The sequence below is a fragment of the Malus domestica genome, chromosome 07, assembly GCF_042453785.1.
Source record: "Malus domestica chromosome 07, GDT2T_hap1".
NCBI classification, from domain to species: Eukaryota; Viridiplantae; Streptophyta; class Magnoliopsida; order Rosales; family Rosaceae; genus Malus; species Malus domestica.
This window is the reverse complement of record NC_091667.1, coordinates 7,694,950-7,710,636: the sequence shown is the minus strand read 5'-3', so window position 1 is coordinate 7,710,636 and position 15,687 is coordinate 7,694,950. Positions and strand designations below refer to the sequence as shown.

The window sequence follows — 15,687 nt, the reverse complement described above, 5'->3', positions numbered from 1 at the left end:
TTAAGTTTTAGATATTAGTTTATAAATTTTCATTTGTTTTTTTGCTTCTTTTATTGTTTTTAATTTTTAAATTGTAGTTCCTAATATACCCTAGATTTAACGGGAAAAAAGACGTTAGTACAAATGATCAATGGTACAACACAATGTTAAGTTCGAGGATTAAAGAAACTAATATGAGAGTTCATTGACTAAAATTAAACAAGGGGTAAAGTTCATGAACCATTAGTACAAATAAGCCAATTTTTAATTATCACATTGGCTCTATCACCTCTTTAGTGATGCACATCTCTACACTTAGTTTGATGGCTATTCGGTCGGTATACTTCACGTTTCACCACATAATTAGACTTGTAGAACCTTATGTGTGCCACATCAACAAATAATTGAAAATTTGACGAAATACAACTAAATCTTGCCATTTTGCTTCTTGGTATTATTCCTCCAAGTGTTCAATGCAGTGGCTCATCGGATACCACCATTTGAACTTCGAAACCGGGCTTTTCGTCTTGGATGGCAGATGTGAGTATCATACATTGGAGATCAAATTCTTACATCAAAATACTTAAAAATCTTGAGTCCAACGATCCAAGTCGATACGATAAGCTTCCTTTTATAAATTCAAAAGGGAAGGAGTAATTCAGCCATAAGATCCTTTATAAATCATTTTAGAATGTCTTGCTGTCCTTAACCAATAAAACAGAGGAGTTTAAGATCCCTAAGCAAATTTGGAAGACAGGTATTAAGTCATTGCATGACGGCGTGAGTTCGAACTCATCAGTGGTTAATTTAACACATAATCTAACAAAATATATCGTTTGACAAAATATATCGGTAAATGTTCTTGTCGGGGAATTTCAACACGGTCTAAGAAAAAACTCCCTGAGCAAAAGTCAAAGACTTTTTGAGCAAAAATCATATTAAATTAACTAATAAATATCCCAGGCTCCCAGTCCAGTCCCAGCAATAATATGCTTGCAAGTTTGAACTACTAACCACCATCTACATATAATATAAACTCCTCAAAACAAGGCTCAACAAATCAATATCTTAACGCACAAGCAATTTTCACCCACCAGCACGTAACAAATATCCAAACAACCCTTCCTTTCACAGAAATATTACTGCCTTATCTGATTCTTTACATGTGTGTGTGTATATATATATATATATATAGATTGTAGAGAGAGAAACTGATGCATAAAAAAGAGGGCAACAACAAACACCACCAGCATGTACAAACATAGCAGTTGCCGAATATAGTTACACCACCATAACAAAACATCAATCCAATCCTAACCCAGAACAAAACCTACCTCTAAAACCCCTTCTTTCTCCCTCAAACCCCACAAACCCATTTTGTTTTTTCTACATCCTATGCGGATTGGGTTTCTGATTCAAAGAACAATTTGAATTAGAAATCAAAGATTTCGGGGTCCGAGAAAGAATGGTTGCGCAATCAAGAAAATGGATGATACTCGTGGCGGCGACATGGATACAGGCGTTCACAGGAACGAACTTTGATTTCGCGTCCTATTCATCCGACCTGAAATCTGTGCTGGGGATTTCTCAGGTGCAGCTCAACTATCTATCGGTGGCCTCGGATATGGGGAAGGCATTGGGTTGGTGTTCTGGGGTTTCTCTCATGTATTTTCCCTTGTGGGTTGTTATGTTCATGGCTGCCTTCATGGGTTTGTTTGGTTATGGCCTCCAATGGTTTGTCATTCAAAGACTCATCTCTCTGCCTTATGTTATGGTTAGTCACTTCTCATCTTTCTTTCTTTTAATTCTTTTATCGAAATTATGTGATTCTCGCTCTCTCATTTTCTTTCTTTAAATCAACGAAGAATCTATGAACAAAAACATAAAAACGAGTTCAAGAAGAGAAAACGAGAGTGAAAATCGCTACCCTTGTTTAATATTTCATTTCTAATTTTGTTGGAGTGGGTTTTCTTTTTCTTGTTTTCCTTTTTTTGTTTAGTTGTTGTATTTTCTTGGCAAAGTCAAGGGGAAGTTTGGCCTAAAATTGGTGAACTTCTAACCTCCACGGCTCCACACAGTAACCACAACAACCACAAAAGCATCAGGCTGATGTGTAAGTTAGGACTCCATCTACCACTTTCCAAAAGAAAAATCCAAACCATTTTATGTTGCATAAACTAGAAACCCTAAACCCCCAAAAAAAACTAGAAACCGGGAGACGATGAATTATTTCCCTCTCTTTTTTTGTTTTGGTTTTGTTTCGGCACAGAGAAAAAAAATACCGTCAAAATAAAAGTTGTAGGTCATTTAGTATTTCGATTTAGAGGTATTTTTCATTATTTAAAAGTTAGAAGTTCTAAGTTTAATTCCCGTTAATGGCGTGTATGACACCACATTATTCTTGCTGGTGCATTGTGTAGCTATGCCAAAATTCTCGTCCCTTGGTAATTATATAATCGTAATTCAAAAAACGAAAATAAAAAAGTTGTGGACCTAAATATATCAGTTCTCAAAAGGACAAAATTAATGTTATAGTAAGGCTAATATTATATTAACACCAGAAACTTACAAGTCAGTGACAAAGATCCAAAAATAGACAGAAAAAAGGATAATGTTAGAGTAAATCCATTTTCTTTTCCCGAGATTTATAATTTGATATCAAATATCCCCTTCGTTTATGAGGTCATGGGAGTCATCCATCTTTACCTAGACAAATACTCAGCTCTGTAAAAAAAAATGAATTTACTGTGGTAAAAAATAAAAAACAGAATAAAAAAATGATCATACACTAAATTAACCTTTCATAAATCAACTATTTGTTTTGTTAAACTTAGGAAGGTTTGTTTATGTTTCTTTTCTAAATAACCAGTCACGAAGTATTAGTACACGTGACGTCAGGTGCAGGAATAAACGCTCTTAACCTTCCATAAATCAACTTCTTACTCTGATAAACTAAGGTAGGTTGGTTTGTGTTTTTTATGTTTCTAAAGAACCAATATTGATTAGAATAGTACACATGGCTTCAAATGCAAGAATGAACGCTCTTAACTACTTATGCTACAAATCTCTATCAAGGTTTATTTCTTTGAATAAATAAGACAAAAAGCTTCAAAGAAATAAGAATAAGGACACAATACATGTTTAGGCCAAGTGATCATCACTTCATAAGAACCTATTAATGAAAAAGTAGCAAAAACAATTGAGAACAAAATAAAAACCAAAGGAAGATTGAGGATCAAAAAACAACTAACCAGATGATTAATGTTAAGTATTTTGGCTTGGCAGGTATTCCTTCTATGCTTGTTGGCTGGATGCAGCATCTGCTGGTTCAACACAGTCTGCTATGTTCTATGCATCAGACACTTCCAAGCCAACCGGGCACTTGCGTTGTCTCTCACAGTCAGTTTCAATGGGGTAAGTGCCGCCCTCTACACCCTCATTGCCAATGCAATAAACCCGAGCGACGATACCATCTACCTCTTCCTTAATGCTCTAGTTCCTCTCTTCACATCCGGCTTAGCACTCATCCCTGTGCTCCGTCAGCCCCCAGTTCAATCACTTCCTGCTGAGGCCACTCGTCGTGACTCCATGATTTTTCTTTTCCTAAACATCCTAGCTGTGGTCACAGGCATATATCTCCTCCTCCTTAACTCACTATCCTCTGATGTGTCAAAAGCTCGGACACTCTTAGTTGGTGCGATTTGTCTCCTAACCCTACCTCTGTGTCTGCCTGGCATGGCATACGCACGTGAGTGGGCTCGTAGGAACTTCCCCTCAAGCCTACGTTCTGAAAACTCATCAACCTTCAATCTGGTTGACACTGATGATTTTGAGCTTCATAAGGAACTCATTGATGTAAGTGAAAATGCTAATGCCACGAAGGCCACAAATGCCACAAATTCCACGAACTCCAATTCATATGGGCTGGTAGACAAGGAACGCTTTTTTGGGTGTTTTGCGTGTTTTGGGAAGGTGATGGAAAAAGATAGGTTGACAGTGCTAGGTGAAGAGCACTCAGCTAGGCTGCTTGTACGTCGATGGGATTTTTGGCTATACTATGCTGCATACTTTTGTGGGGGAACTATTGGGTTGGTCTACAGCAACAATCTTGGCCAGATTTCACAATCACTTGGATACAGTTCCCTGACTACTTCTCTTGTCACACTATATTCTTCATGCTCCTTCTTCGGCCGTTTGCTCTCAGCTGCACCAGATTTCCTGCGTGAGTAAGTATCTAAAAAACTAATGCTTTTATCAATTGGAGAATGAGAAAAAAAACCTGATGCAATAAAAACTAACCTGCGTCTTGCTAATGCAGCAAGGTTTATTTTGCGAGGACTGGATGGCTACTAGTTGCTCTGGTGCCAACACCAATTGCCTTCATTCTGCTTGCTACATCAGGCAGTGAGGCAATGCTGCGTGCTGGAACAGGCTTGATTGGGATAAGCTCCGGCTTTGTGTTCTCTGCAGCTGTGTCAGTTACATCAGAGCTTTTCGGCCCAAACAGCGCTGGCGTAAACCACAACATCCTCATCACCAACATCCCAATTGGCTCACTCCTATACGGCCTTCTTGCAGCTTTGGTGTATGATTCCAATGACGGAAGCTCAACAACCTCAGTGAGCTTGTTAAAGGAAGCAACATTGTGCATGGGAAGCTCATGCTATAGGCAGACATTCATATGGTGGGGCTGTATTTCAATAGTAGGGTTAGCTTCAAGCTTATTACTATTCCTACGAACAAGGACTGCTTATAATCGGTTTGAGAGGAATAGGACTAAGACGCAAGTCACACAATCCTCCTTACAAACCTCCTCTTAGCTTCAAATTCGCCTGTTTTTATAAATGGTAAGTTCTGGAAAAGCTAATAGATGTGTGGCATTTCATATCATGTTAACTTCGGGAAGAGCTTAAAGATGTGTAGGATTTCAAAGAGAGTCAAAGATACGAAAACATAGATGTAAGCAATGAGTATATGCTTGTTACTCAGACTGGGAAGATAAAGAGATTACCTGTAACATAGTAGAAGGTAAGATGTCAGGAAGAACGTTAGAAATTTTTGTAGATGGGTTCTAACCATCTTTCACCCTTCTGTTTTTGTTGTGCCCTTTTTTTCTTTATGTATTCTTTCACACATGCTTCAAAGTACAAATTACAGTTGCATATAAACAACAAAAACATTACTGTAAGAACCAGGTTATTTTTGTCCAGGTCAAATTCATCATCTATCCTAATCCCAAATTCCTAATCATTTTTCCTATCCCCTCACTGCTTGAGCTAGCCCCAAACCTTATAAACCGGTTTTACGCCATAAACTACTGCGATTTACAGGAGTTCAACTACTGTTCAACAGATTGAGAGTTCAACAGATTGAGATTTTCTTTTTCTTTTTAACATCCTACTCAATATATTTAATCAGGGTTTGAAAGTCTAAGCATTCTTGTCTACTGTTGGCTGGAGAAGCAATCAAATAGCTAATCAGCGGTAACAGCTCTCTTTTTTTTTTCTTTTTTTTTTTCCCAGTAACTGCTCAACTTCTGAGAGAAAAAGAAATGAAATAACAGAATGAAAAGATACAATCTTAAATCAAATGACGGAACTACAGAGTCTCCTAAATTATTAAACATACGTAAGGACTAAACAAAGACAACTTAGAGGTTTAATAAATCGGTGCCATCCTCTTTCAGTTACATCAGATTCAAGAATCCCTTGGGGACAACGAAGTCCTTCAAACCGAGAATTGTGATAGTCACAGAAAATCTCCCAACTCATCAGAAATAGACAGTATTGCCACAGTAGTGGATTATGTGACCTTCAGAATTCATTCCTCAGGTTTTTTGATGCATTTTGAGACATCAGATCAGTTGAACGGTATGAACTTGTTAAAGTGGACAGTTATCGAAACCGACTTTACTAAATAACATTCTTTCAAACGTATCCAAATGTGCATAAAATAGATTCTTATATATAAAATATCATGTCAGATTACACCATAAGGCCTAGACTGGAACAACATAAGGGACTCAATAGTATACAGATCTAGCATCCTTAACAGGATCCGCTGGAGTTCCACAAATTCAAATTATATTCGCTCCTGACAATAATGTACTCGGGAAACTGAGAGCATTGATGAAAGAGGGAGGGAATATCGAATATACTAAAAGGTCGTACCCAGTGCACAAGGCTCCCGCTTTACGCAGGGTCTGGGAGAGGTGAATGTCGGCTAGCCTTACCCCCATTTATGGAGAGGCTGCTCCCAAGTCTCGAACCCGAGACCTACCGCTCATGGGCGAAGGCACTTGCCATCGCACCAAGTGCGACCTCTGGAATATCGAATATACTAATCAATAATAATTGGTGCATCTACAATATCACCCTTGAGATTGCCTAGAAGTTCAGATGGGATGTCACCTCTGAGAATTTGGACTCTGAATGCCAGTTTTGTGCTGCTGCACTCCTGAAGTTCAAATACACATGCATCTCCAACCTTCAAATTGTTGTCGTTGACAAATTCTCTCCAGTTAATATCGAACTTTCTCTGAATGGATCCACCAGTATATGTCATCTCCCAGTTTTTGCCCCCAAACGTGAGAACTGTAGGAATTGAACAGGAAGGTAGTGTTGGTTGAAATTTGGCCGGGATCACCTATTCCAACAAATTAGCATATGAGTACTGCACACTTTTATGGATTTAAAGCGGTATTGATGCAAAGACAGAAAGAAAAAAAAGTTCCAGCAGCAACCAAATTATCTTTAATTGCGCTGGTTCAACAAATTGTTACTCCATTGCAATGGCCTATTGACAATAATGTTAATGTGGACCGTATCAACAGTTAAGAAGTTGACATAGTCGGATACCTCACCACCTTTTTATCATGGGAAGATAAGATACTTACCATTTGATAAGAGGGCTTGACATTTGCTTTTCTGATGATGACTTCAAAAAAGGGTTTCTTCGAGAGTGGCCAAAACTCATCCCCTTGCAATTCAATCGTGGGATTTGATATGGGTTCGTGACGTTGGTCTCCCATTTGAGGATCTTCTACTTTAGCAACTGGAACTTAACAAAAAGGAAATTATCAACGAAACAGATCATGCTCTTAATGAAAAGATACCTAACAGCGCAAAACACAAGAAAACATCTTGCAACGAAAACTAAGTCAGAAATTTTGAAGGTTATGACAAGTTGCTAACAGCTTCAAAAATAACTTCACAAAACATGCATTGGCGCAGGAAACATAAATTATATTGCAAATGATGAGCAAAAGGAGAACTTTTTTACCTAGTACGTAAAATAAAACTGTTCAGAAGTATCCGAAAGGGTGAAAGTGAAACACAAGGAAACCAGTTACAAAACATACGATGAACTAAGGAGACTGATATAAAGTTTGCCAATAGACTAAAAACTTCAGGATTATATGAAGAAGTATTCCGAACAGCGAGTAGCCAAACTAGAATATATACGTGTTTAAAAGAAAGTATTTTTATAATTTTATTGTCAACCAACTTCTGCACCTGAAGCCCCCAAATCCCAGGGGTGTGGAACGGAAGTAAATTGTACGGAATGCTGGCCATGAATCACCAGAGTCATCTAAAGCTTGTCTGTAAACTCCAAAAACATGAGGATAAAAGATTGAAAATATTCAGACTGACCAGTGACCACAAGTGAAGCTAAAAACATATGAATATCAAGAATTATTTTAACCTCAACCACATCCACATCCACATCCGCAACCATATCGAAAAAATGTGGAGGTATTAGTCCATCGGAGAACAACCATGGATCGCCATCAGAAGCCAGTAATTGAGGAGCATTCATAATTTTAAAAAATAACCTTGCCGCAATCTCAAATATTTCCGCAAGCAATGGCCATTGAAGTTGATGAGCGAAACAATGAAGAAAAATGGTGAACAGGTTTTCTTCAAATATGAGATTTTAAGACCATTTTGAGCTCCAACATAACGTTGCCCACAAATGGAAAATATATTCAAACTCTTGAGAGTCCAAGGAAAGATATATCCAACAAAAAGATAAACAAACAAACATAAACCTAGTATTTTCCAAACTAACCACCTCTTGTGCTCTATGAACAACGTAATTCATTCAAAACCCATAAGTCATGAGGCATACCACATTAACGATTAAGGATAAAAGCTTAAGACCAGGAAATTTGAAACCAATTTTAATAGGAAAAATTATACCTTGGAGAACCTGGTTGAAGTGGGTTGGTCACTGTCACTGAGGTGAGGGTAGCCGATGACAGTGAACGAGCAGGGGAGAAGGGCAGAGGGAATCAATCAACCTTTTTTTTTTGGGCGAAATGTTATTGACATTCCAAAAATTTCATTCTAACGTAGAAAGTTTAGAGCATAGAATGAGATTTTTGGAATGCTAATAACAATTCTTTTTTTTTTTTTTCGAAGAAACAATATTATCTACATGGGTGGAAGGGTGGACTAAAGTTCAAAATAAACTAGCAATAATCTGATTCAAATTCGTCTTTGATAAAAATCAATCGTAAACTCTTTCACTGATCATAGTATTAAGTGGCCAATCAACCCATTTTAATTTAAGGGATTTTTTTTTTTTTTTTAAAAACCTATAAATTTCTATCTAGGAATCTGGAATCTGGATTGTACCCTGAAGGCAAGAAGCGCGGGAATTGGAATGACATCTTAAATTTTGAAATTGGCATACTTATTATACTTTAAGTTCGAATTGTGACCGATGTTCCATAATCATCATATAACGCAAAAATTATTCATAATGTTACTAATAGGCAAATGTGAGTGAGAAATTTGCTAGAGACCAAAATGAAAGAGGAGTAATGTATTGCACTTTTTATTTTTGTAATTGTATCAGACAATGAACGCAAGTAAAGAGGAGAAAAAGATTGGTATTCACTTTCTACTTTTGATCTTGTGATGTATAAGTTACAAATGCATCTCTATATATAGAGGTTTTCATCCGGCACCTTTTTAAATGTATGAAGAAAATGTACATTCCAAAATAGTGAAAACCAAACTTTTACTACTAAGCTACAATGTTGACTTTTCATTCTTTCATCTTTAGTCAAATTATGTGTGCATTCACACAGTTTTATGATATATAAGTTTTAAACACAAATTAATCATTAGGTATTGTCATAAGTGAATGTGGAGAAAATTTTCAATCTACTTAGAACACGAGTCGGTACAATACTTGTTATAATACAAGTTGAGAAACACTGAATCTCTCCAATTATATTATGACATTTGATGTAACAACTGATGTTCCTAGTATATAAAAAAAGAACGGAGCTTGGCTACTTAAAAATCAGCAGTAGCTCCTATTGCTAGTGAATCACGGGTGGACACGTATCCAAATAATTGATTTTATAATCACAATTTAGACAAATGTCCACCGATGATTTGCTAGTAGTAGCTAATTTTTTCAGCAGCAAAGCTTTCTCCATAAAAAAATATCTCCCCACTTGAGGTTCATTACGCGTAATACCAAGAGTATTAGGCCTAGGTTTTAGGTCATCTCCAATAAAAAGCTAAAACCCAAAATTAACCTTTTTTTTAGTGATCACACTCCAATGTCTTGTCTTCCTACCCACCTTTTAATGATTTTTTTTATTACAATTTTGTCCATTTGCAAAAAGATTGATAAGGACATTAATTATCTTGCTTTGCTTAATTTAAAAAAAAAAATTGGGCGTGGGAGACTATTTGTCTACCTTAAATTCTAACTCATATTTTCATCTCCTTTCATTTAGAGAAAGTAAAAAAAATATCAATGGACTTAGAAGATGACTTTTTCATTGAACAGGTGGAAGATGACACTTCTACGGAAGAGGTAGAAGATTATGTTTCCATTGAAAATGTAGAAGAATAATTTATGTGTAGACCATTTGAATTTGTCCATCGTATTTTTAGGTTGTCAAATTCATTTGAATTTGGATACCTTTGTCATTTCCATTTGAATTTGTAGACATTAGTGCGTTTCATTTACATATTATTTGTTATATTTTTTAAGAGACAATTTATAATTTCATATGTATGTATATATTAAAGGTTATTTTGAGAATAATAGTGGGTGGGAAAATAACATTTTAATTTTTTAAGATGAGTAGAATTATAACGTGGATGAGAAAATAAGACAATAAAGTGGATTTAGTAGCTTTTTTTTTCTTTCTCAAAATTCAGTTCCAATGAAGGGCAAAAAAATCTACACAAACAAAATTCCGGCCCCATGAAGTGAAAAAGCTGTGTGGAACAGCATATGGCAGCAATCATGTGGTGCGGTTTACATGTTTTATCATGCACTCGTGGCCTTTTGTCCACAAGATGACGTTGCTGTTAAATCCAAAGGCCAAGATTTTTTTCTACTTTGAAAACGTAAAAACAGATTTTTAAACCAAAAATTATTTTGCTATAGTTCTCAATTTTACACCTGTCATATTCGAAATATTTATCTCTAAAGATAGATATTTTTGATATACTTTTTCTTTATAAAAAAAATATGTTCCAAAAATTATATTTAAATAGGTATAAATAGTAATTTAAACAACAAATAATAGTTGATGTGTGAGTTTTGTATCATAATATTATGGGAACTTTAACGAAAAACACCTGGTACTGTTCACTTTAACGAAAAACCACATTTTTACACTAAAAAGTCAATCCTGGTACTATTCACTTTACCCTTTATTTTGTCCTTATCATTAAAACTCATAGTTTTTAAGCATTTTTCATTAGTTTTCCTTAATATTTATGCTAAAAAGCAATAAAATATTAAGAAGAACAAAATGTAATCCCAAAACCATTGAAGATGAAAAATTATAGCTTTGCACTATTCCTTAAAGTATGGGCAAACCATTAAAGATGGCCTTAGGGGACAATATCGTTGCATGACCACTTTAGTAGTGGAGCTTAAGAATCTTGTGACACAACACTAAAAACAAATCCGTAAATTTGACTTTTGCATCTCAAATTTGCACCTCTTAATTGTACGCTCTCATTAAGTCAAGTCAATACATTCTCACTTAAACAGTAGAAATTTTGGTTTTATTGGCACCTATTGTCTCAGCTTGTAATTTGCATATTAATGTACATTTTTTTGTAACGTAATTAAGACGAAATGACATACGAATTGAAAAGTGACAAAAACAAAAAAGTGAAAACATGCAAATAATAGAGTAAAACACGAAGGATATATATCCCCATGTTTTGTTGAAGTGAATTTCTTGTCTTTGCTAAGGCAGGAATAAGACCCCGCTGCTGGTTTTTATTAAGTTTTGTCGTCCCTACAGTACCGGCACCGTGCTCGTGCCGTGCCGGTTTGACACCTCTACTTCAATGGGAGCCAAGTTCCATATCTCAGTCGGTGCTCGGTGGCTCAAAAACAGTTTTTTGAGTTGAGAAAAACTTGGTACTCAATAGTTTAGATGAATCAGGGTGTACATACAACTCATCGGTTGCCAATATTCTACACGTTGTAGCTTCTTCTTACAAGGTAGGGAAGCTCAAGAAGGATATGAACGGTAAACTACCGTACCAGTAATCCATGTTCCCCCAAACCTTCAGTCTCAGACTCTCAGGCAAGTTAACTATAAAATGACCTTCTCCATATGTGAAAGGTTAAAACCAAAAGGAAAAATCTGCACTCAACTTCCTAGTTCTCTCTAGGCTTAAACAAACATCAAAACTAAATCATTCGAATTTCGAAAAACTTCACACCCAACAAGCAGGTAACAAGTGAACAGGTAGAATAAAGGCCTCAGCAATTCTAGCATACATTCACCAATATCACACACGGACTCAAGCGGATTAGAATGCATTAGGGATCTAACTGGATTTCTAAACACTAACACAGTGGATACGATTACCACCACTCTCTCCATTGTATTCCCAACAGTGCTTGATACCAGTAATAATATATTGAGAGGAACAAAATATAATCCCTGCACCATTGAAGATGAAAAATTATAGTTTTGCGGTATTTCTTAAAATATAGCCAAACCCTTGGAGATGGCCTTAGGGGACAATATTGTTGCATGATCACTTTAGTAGTGGAACTTATGAAGCTTGTGACACAACATTAAAAATAAGTCTGTAAATTGGACTTTTACATCTCAAATTTGCACCTCATCATTGTACGTTCTTACTAAGTCAAGTCAATACATTCCCACTTAAACAGTAGAAATCTTGGTTTTATTAGCACCTATTGTCTCAGCTTGTAATTTGCATGTTAGTGTACATTTTTTTGTAGCGTGATTGAGACGAAATGACATATGAATTTACAAAGTGACGAAAACAAAAAATTGAAAACATACAAATAATAGAGCAACACATTTTGATTTGCATTTTTTTTTTTTTTTGGTCAACATTTTGATTTGGTTTATTCAATAACCAGATGTGTGTATGTGAGAGAGAGAGATGGAATAGTGGGGAGCCATTCATCACCACCAGTCAGACATGAATTAAGTTTGTAGACGAAACATGTGTATCCCCATTTTTTGTTCAAGTGAATTTCTTGTGTTTGGCAGCAATAAGACCCCACTGCTGGTTTTTATTTAGTTTTGTCGTCCCTACAGTACCACAATACAGTACCGGCACCATGCTCGTGCCGCGCAGTTTTGACATCTCTACTTCAATGGGAGCCAATTTCCATATCTCAGTCGTTGCTCGGTGGCTCAAAAACAGTTTCTCCTCCTCTAGTGTGACGAATGAGTGCTTCGTACATAAACAATCGCGTCCTGGCAATCGACGAATTATACTGGGGGAGGTTAACGTAAGCATAATTGGCGAATATTTTCGACTTTCTGCAAATCTTTCTACAATATTGTGAATGCAAGTTAGCAGTATCAATCTACCTCTACAAAGATGAGCAGTGGAACGTAACAAAATAGTGCGGTCGTTGCATTGCATATGACAGAAAAATGGACAAACAAGTTTAAACGTTGCAACTGAAAATAATGAAGCAGCGCTTACGGTCTCGGAACTAGATGCAAAAGAAAAAGAAGAGAAGTAAAGTTCATCGATCATGCAAATGACAAACAGAGGTTAACACGACAGAAACTCAATAACATGTGAATTTGGTCTACTCAATGTGAAGGATGAATTTGGGGCTCCATATCTTCCTTGGAATTTTGGGTTCATCTATAGCCATCCTTGTTTCTTTGCTTTGCTTAAAATTTTACTAAAGCGTAGGTTTTCATCATGTCACTATAAACTACTATCTTACAAGTAAACCATGTTCCCCAAACCTTCATAGTCTCAGGTGCCGCGTAACTATAAAGCCAGACAACATGCATCTGAAACTTAACTATAAAATGACCTTCTCCATATGCGTAAGCTTAACCAAAAGGCAAAGCTCTGCAATGAACTTCCTAGGTCTCTCTAGGCTCAAATAAACACCAAAACTAAATCATTCGACTTTCGAACAAAAACTTCACGCCCGACAAGCAGGTAACAAGTAAGCAGGTAGAATAAAGGCCTCATCAATCCTAGCATACATTCACCAATAACACACACGGAAGCAAGTATGAAATCAAAGGGAAGGAATGATGATATCAAAACCTGAGCCATTATTAAAACTTGATAGCTGTATAATAAACCAAAGCAAAATCACAAATTTTACCAGACCAAGTAAATTATATTCAATCCTTCTTTTCACCTCCCTTTTTCTTTTTAGCTGTTGCCTGCGAATACAAGAAAGTCCCAAATATTGCAACGGCGGAGCCAAGTGCATTAAGAGGTCTAACTGGATTTCTGAACACTAACACAGTCGATACGATTACCACCACCCTCTTCATTGTGTTTCCAACTGAAAAGGTCAAGGGACTAATTTCGTCAAGTGCTTGATACGACGATTGGTTATAGAGATGGTAAAACACTCCGGATAACAACACCCATATGTACAATGTGGATGGTTTTCCCACAGCTGCAAGAGCATTGTGATATCCTTGAACCCATTGAGACCCTTCAACGAAAATAGCGGCGGGAAACAGATAGAAGAACGAAATTATACTGATCCAACCATATAAATTCAACCCATCTACTTCCTTGAAGTTCTGTAAACTACGTTTCGAGTAAATGTTCCTCAACACAAACCCGACATTGCTAATCAAAGCACCCCAAAGGCCTTGCACATTGAATGACACCTCAGTGATAGCAGCTAGAGCACAACCCATTACAATAGGGAGAATTGAGAGCCAGACCTGTAACGGGTACGAATCTCCTAGGAACGACGAAAACACTACTGAGAAAACGGGCTCCGAGGATTTGATTACATGGGTGAAAGAAACAGCCACCTTAGAGAAGGAGACACATGCTGAAATGTGGCCTACAGTGTGGAACAATGCAGGTCCAAGGAGTGCAACGATGAAAGGTTTTGAAATTTTCGGGCGGGGTTGGAGCTTCAAAGACCAGAGAATGAACATCCAGACAGACCCAGCAAAGAGCTGAAAAGATGCGAGAAGCCATGGAAATGGAAAGACATTCAGTACCTTCTTGTTGTAGATGTTGAAGACAATGTTTTGGAAGTACCAGAGCCCAAAAATAAGCGCGAGCCGGACGGTGGTGGCCTTGGGCTTTGATACTGCGGCTTCCTTTTCTCCTCCTGGATTTGATTCAGAAGCAGCTTTGGGGATTTGGGATTTGGGTTTTGTTCCAAACCCAGATGGGAATCCACAGGTTTTGCTCAAATGGCTGATCTTTGAGCTCAAATCTCGAATCTGGCACATGGGTTTTGTTTCTTTTGAAGAAATTCCAAATGGGTAGCCATGGATTCTGGTAAAGCTTGAGAATTTGGAGGATATTTGGGGTTTCAAAGAGGTGGGTTCTTGGGGCAGAGGATATGAGTGCGTTTGGATTCTGGTGAGAAGTGATGAGGAAGGGGAGGAGGAGGCATTAATAGGGGGGAGTTGATGGCGGGATTTGGAGAAAGTGACAGGGGAAGAAGGACAACTGAGATTCAAGGTAAGCATTTGGTGTTGTGGCAATTGGTTGTGGTTGTGCCGTTGTGGAGAGAGAGAGAGAGAGAGAGAGAGAGAAGGACAGAGACTCTGCAAGTACATATAAATACGCAGGGTTTGGAGATTTGAGGACCCGAGATTTTTCTAATTCTCTGGTTGGAGATTTTGTAATTCCTTTTCAGTTTGGAATATGCGTAAGATATTTTGTTGAGGCAAAAGGCAATTTACTAGAAGAGGCTTCGGTAAGAGGCGGCGTTTGACTCTTGACCGACCAATGGAATCAAAATGTCAAATAATTATAACAAAAAATCGATAAAAAGTACTAGTATACTCTTAATTACTAATATCCTCCTCTTTTGCTCTTAACTGTCTAGGAAGTAGCAGTGCTAGCTTCAGTTTTTCCAATTTCATCTGTGTTTCACTTCCCATCATACTTGCCATACAATTCATGTACTATTTGACCAATATTAAACACTAATGCAGGAATACATTTCCTCCCCTGAAATGGGGTTCTGAGTCTCGCGTTTTCTAATACAACTTGCCAGAATCATGTCTTTTATATTCTTCAATTTGTAAGAAAACTTGCCAGCTCCATACCTTTTACATTCTTGGTCCATAAAATGAACAAATTAATTAACCTGCAATTCATACAATTAAATAAAATAAGAACAACAAACCCATTTATTTTTTTCTTAGAGCAATTCCACCCCTAAAGACTTTGCGACATCATCCAGCGCATTTATCCA

At 37.0% G+C, this 15,687-nt stretch overlaps 3 protein-coding genes across 5 annotated transcripts; 1 reads left to right on the top strand and 2 right to left on the bottom strand.

Annotated features, from left to right (window-relative positions):
* The first annotated feature begins 1,139 nt into the window (after positions 1-1,139).
* On the top strand, positions 1,140-5,070 carry LOC103438898 (protein NUCLEAR FUSION DEFECTIVE 4-like). Its single transcript, XM_008377437.4, has 3 exons — positions 1,140-1,753; positions 3,265-4,205; positions 4,298-5,070. The coding sequence occupies exons 1-3, from the start codon at positions 1,445-1,447 to the stop codon at positions 4,797-4,799; spliced, it is 1,752 nt and encodes a 583-aa protein (XP_008375659.3). The 5' UTR covers positions 1,140-1,444; the 3' UTR covers positions 4,800-5,070.
* An 853-nt stretch (positions 5,071-5,923) lies between these two features.
* LOC108173739 (B3 domain-containing protein Os04g0386900-like) lies at positions 5,924-8,343 on the bottom strand. 3 transcript variants are annotated; one of them, XR_011582668.1, is made up of 4 exons: positions 8,181-8,343; positions 6,875-7,038; positions 6,320-6,624; positions 5,924-6,135 (listed from the first exon to the last, which is right to left on the bottom strand). XR_011582668.1 is itself a non-coding variant. In XM_029105452.2 (4 exons), the coding sequence occupies exons 2-4, from the start codon at positions 7,567-7,569 to the stop codon at positions 6,319-6,321; spliced, it is 540 nt and encodes a 179-aa protein (XP_028961285.2). In that variant the 5' UTR covers positions 7,570-7,580; positions 8,181-8,245; the 3' UTR covers positions 6,181-6,318. The 3 variants fall into 3 exon arrangements, 1 of the variants encoding a protein (XP_028961285.2); XR_011582669.1 differs by having other exon boundaries at positions 6,875-7,032; positions 8,181-8,292; XM_029105452.2 differs by lacking the exon at positions 5,924-6,135 and adding an exon at positions 7,494-7,580 and having other exon boundaries at positions 6,181-6,624; positions 6,875-7,032; positions 8,181-8,245.
* Positions 8,344-13,532: 5,189 nt separating this feature from the next.
* Positions 13,533-15,136, bottom strand: LOC103410080 (xylulose 5-phosphate/phosphate translocator, chloroplastic-like). The gene has a single exon (XM_008348847.4). The coding sequence runs from the start codon at positions 15,041-15,043 to the stop codon at positions 13,625-13,627; it is 1,419 nt and encodes a 472-aa protein (XP_008347069.2). The 5' UTR covers positions 15,044-15,136; the 3' UTR covers positions 13,533-13,624.
* Positions 15,137-15,687: the final 551 nt, after the last annotated feature.

Coding starts and splice junctions, on each gene's coding strand:
- LOC103438898 (XM_008377437.4), top strand. CDS start 1,445: ATGGTTGCGCAATCAAGAAAATGGATGATACTCGTGGCGGCGACATGG. Junction 1,754..3,264: donor TCTCTCTGCCTTATGTTATG/GTTAGTCACTTC, acceptor TTGGCTTGGCAG/GTATTCCTTCTATGCTTGTT. Junction 4,206..4,297: donor GCACCAGATTTCCTGCGTGA/GTAAGTATCTAA, acceptor TTGCTAATGCAG/CAAGGTTTATTTTGCGAGGA.
- LOC103410080 (XM_008348847.4), bottom strand. CDS start 15,043: ATGTACTTGCAGAGTCTCTGTCCTTCTCTCTCTCTCTCTCTCTCTCTC.
- LOC108173739 (XM_029105452.2), bottom strand. CDS start 7,569: ATGACTCTGGTGATTCATGGCCAGCATTCCGTACAATTTACTTCCGTT. Junction 7,033..7,493: donor CTGGGATTTGGGGGCTTCAG/GTGCAGAAGTTG, acceptor GTTAAGTTCCAG/TTGCTAAAGTAGAAGATCCT. Junction 6,625..6,874: donor TCAAGCCCTCTTATCAAATG/GTAAGTATCTTA, acceptor TTGTTGGAATAG/GTGATCCCGGCCAAATTTCA.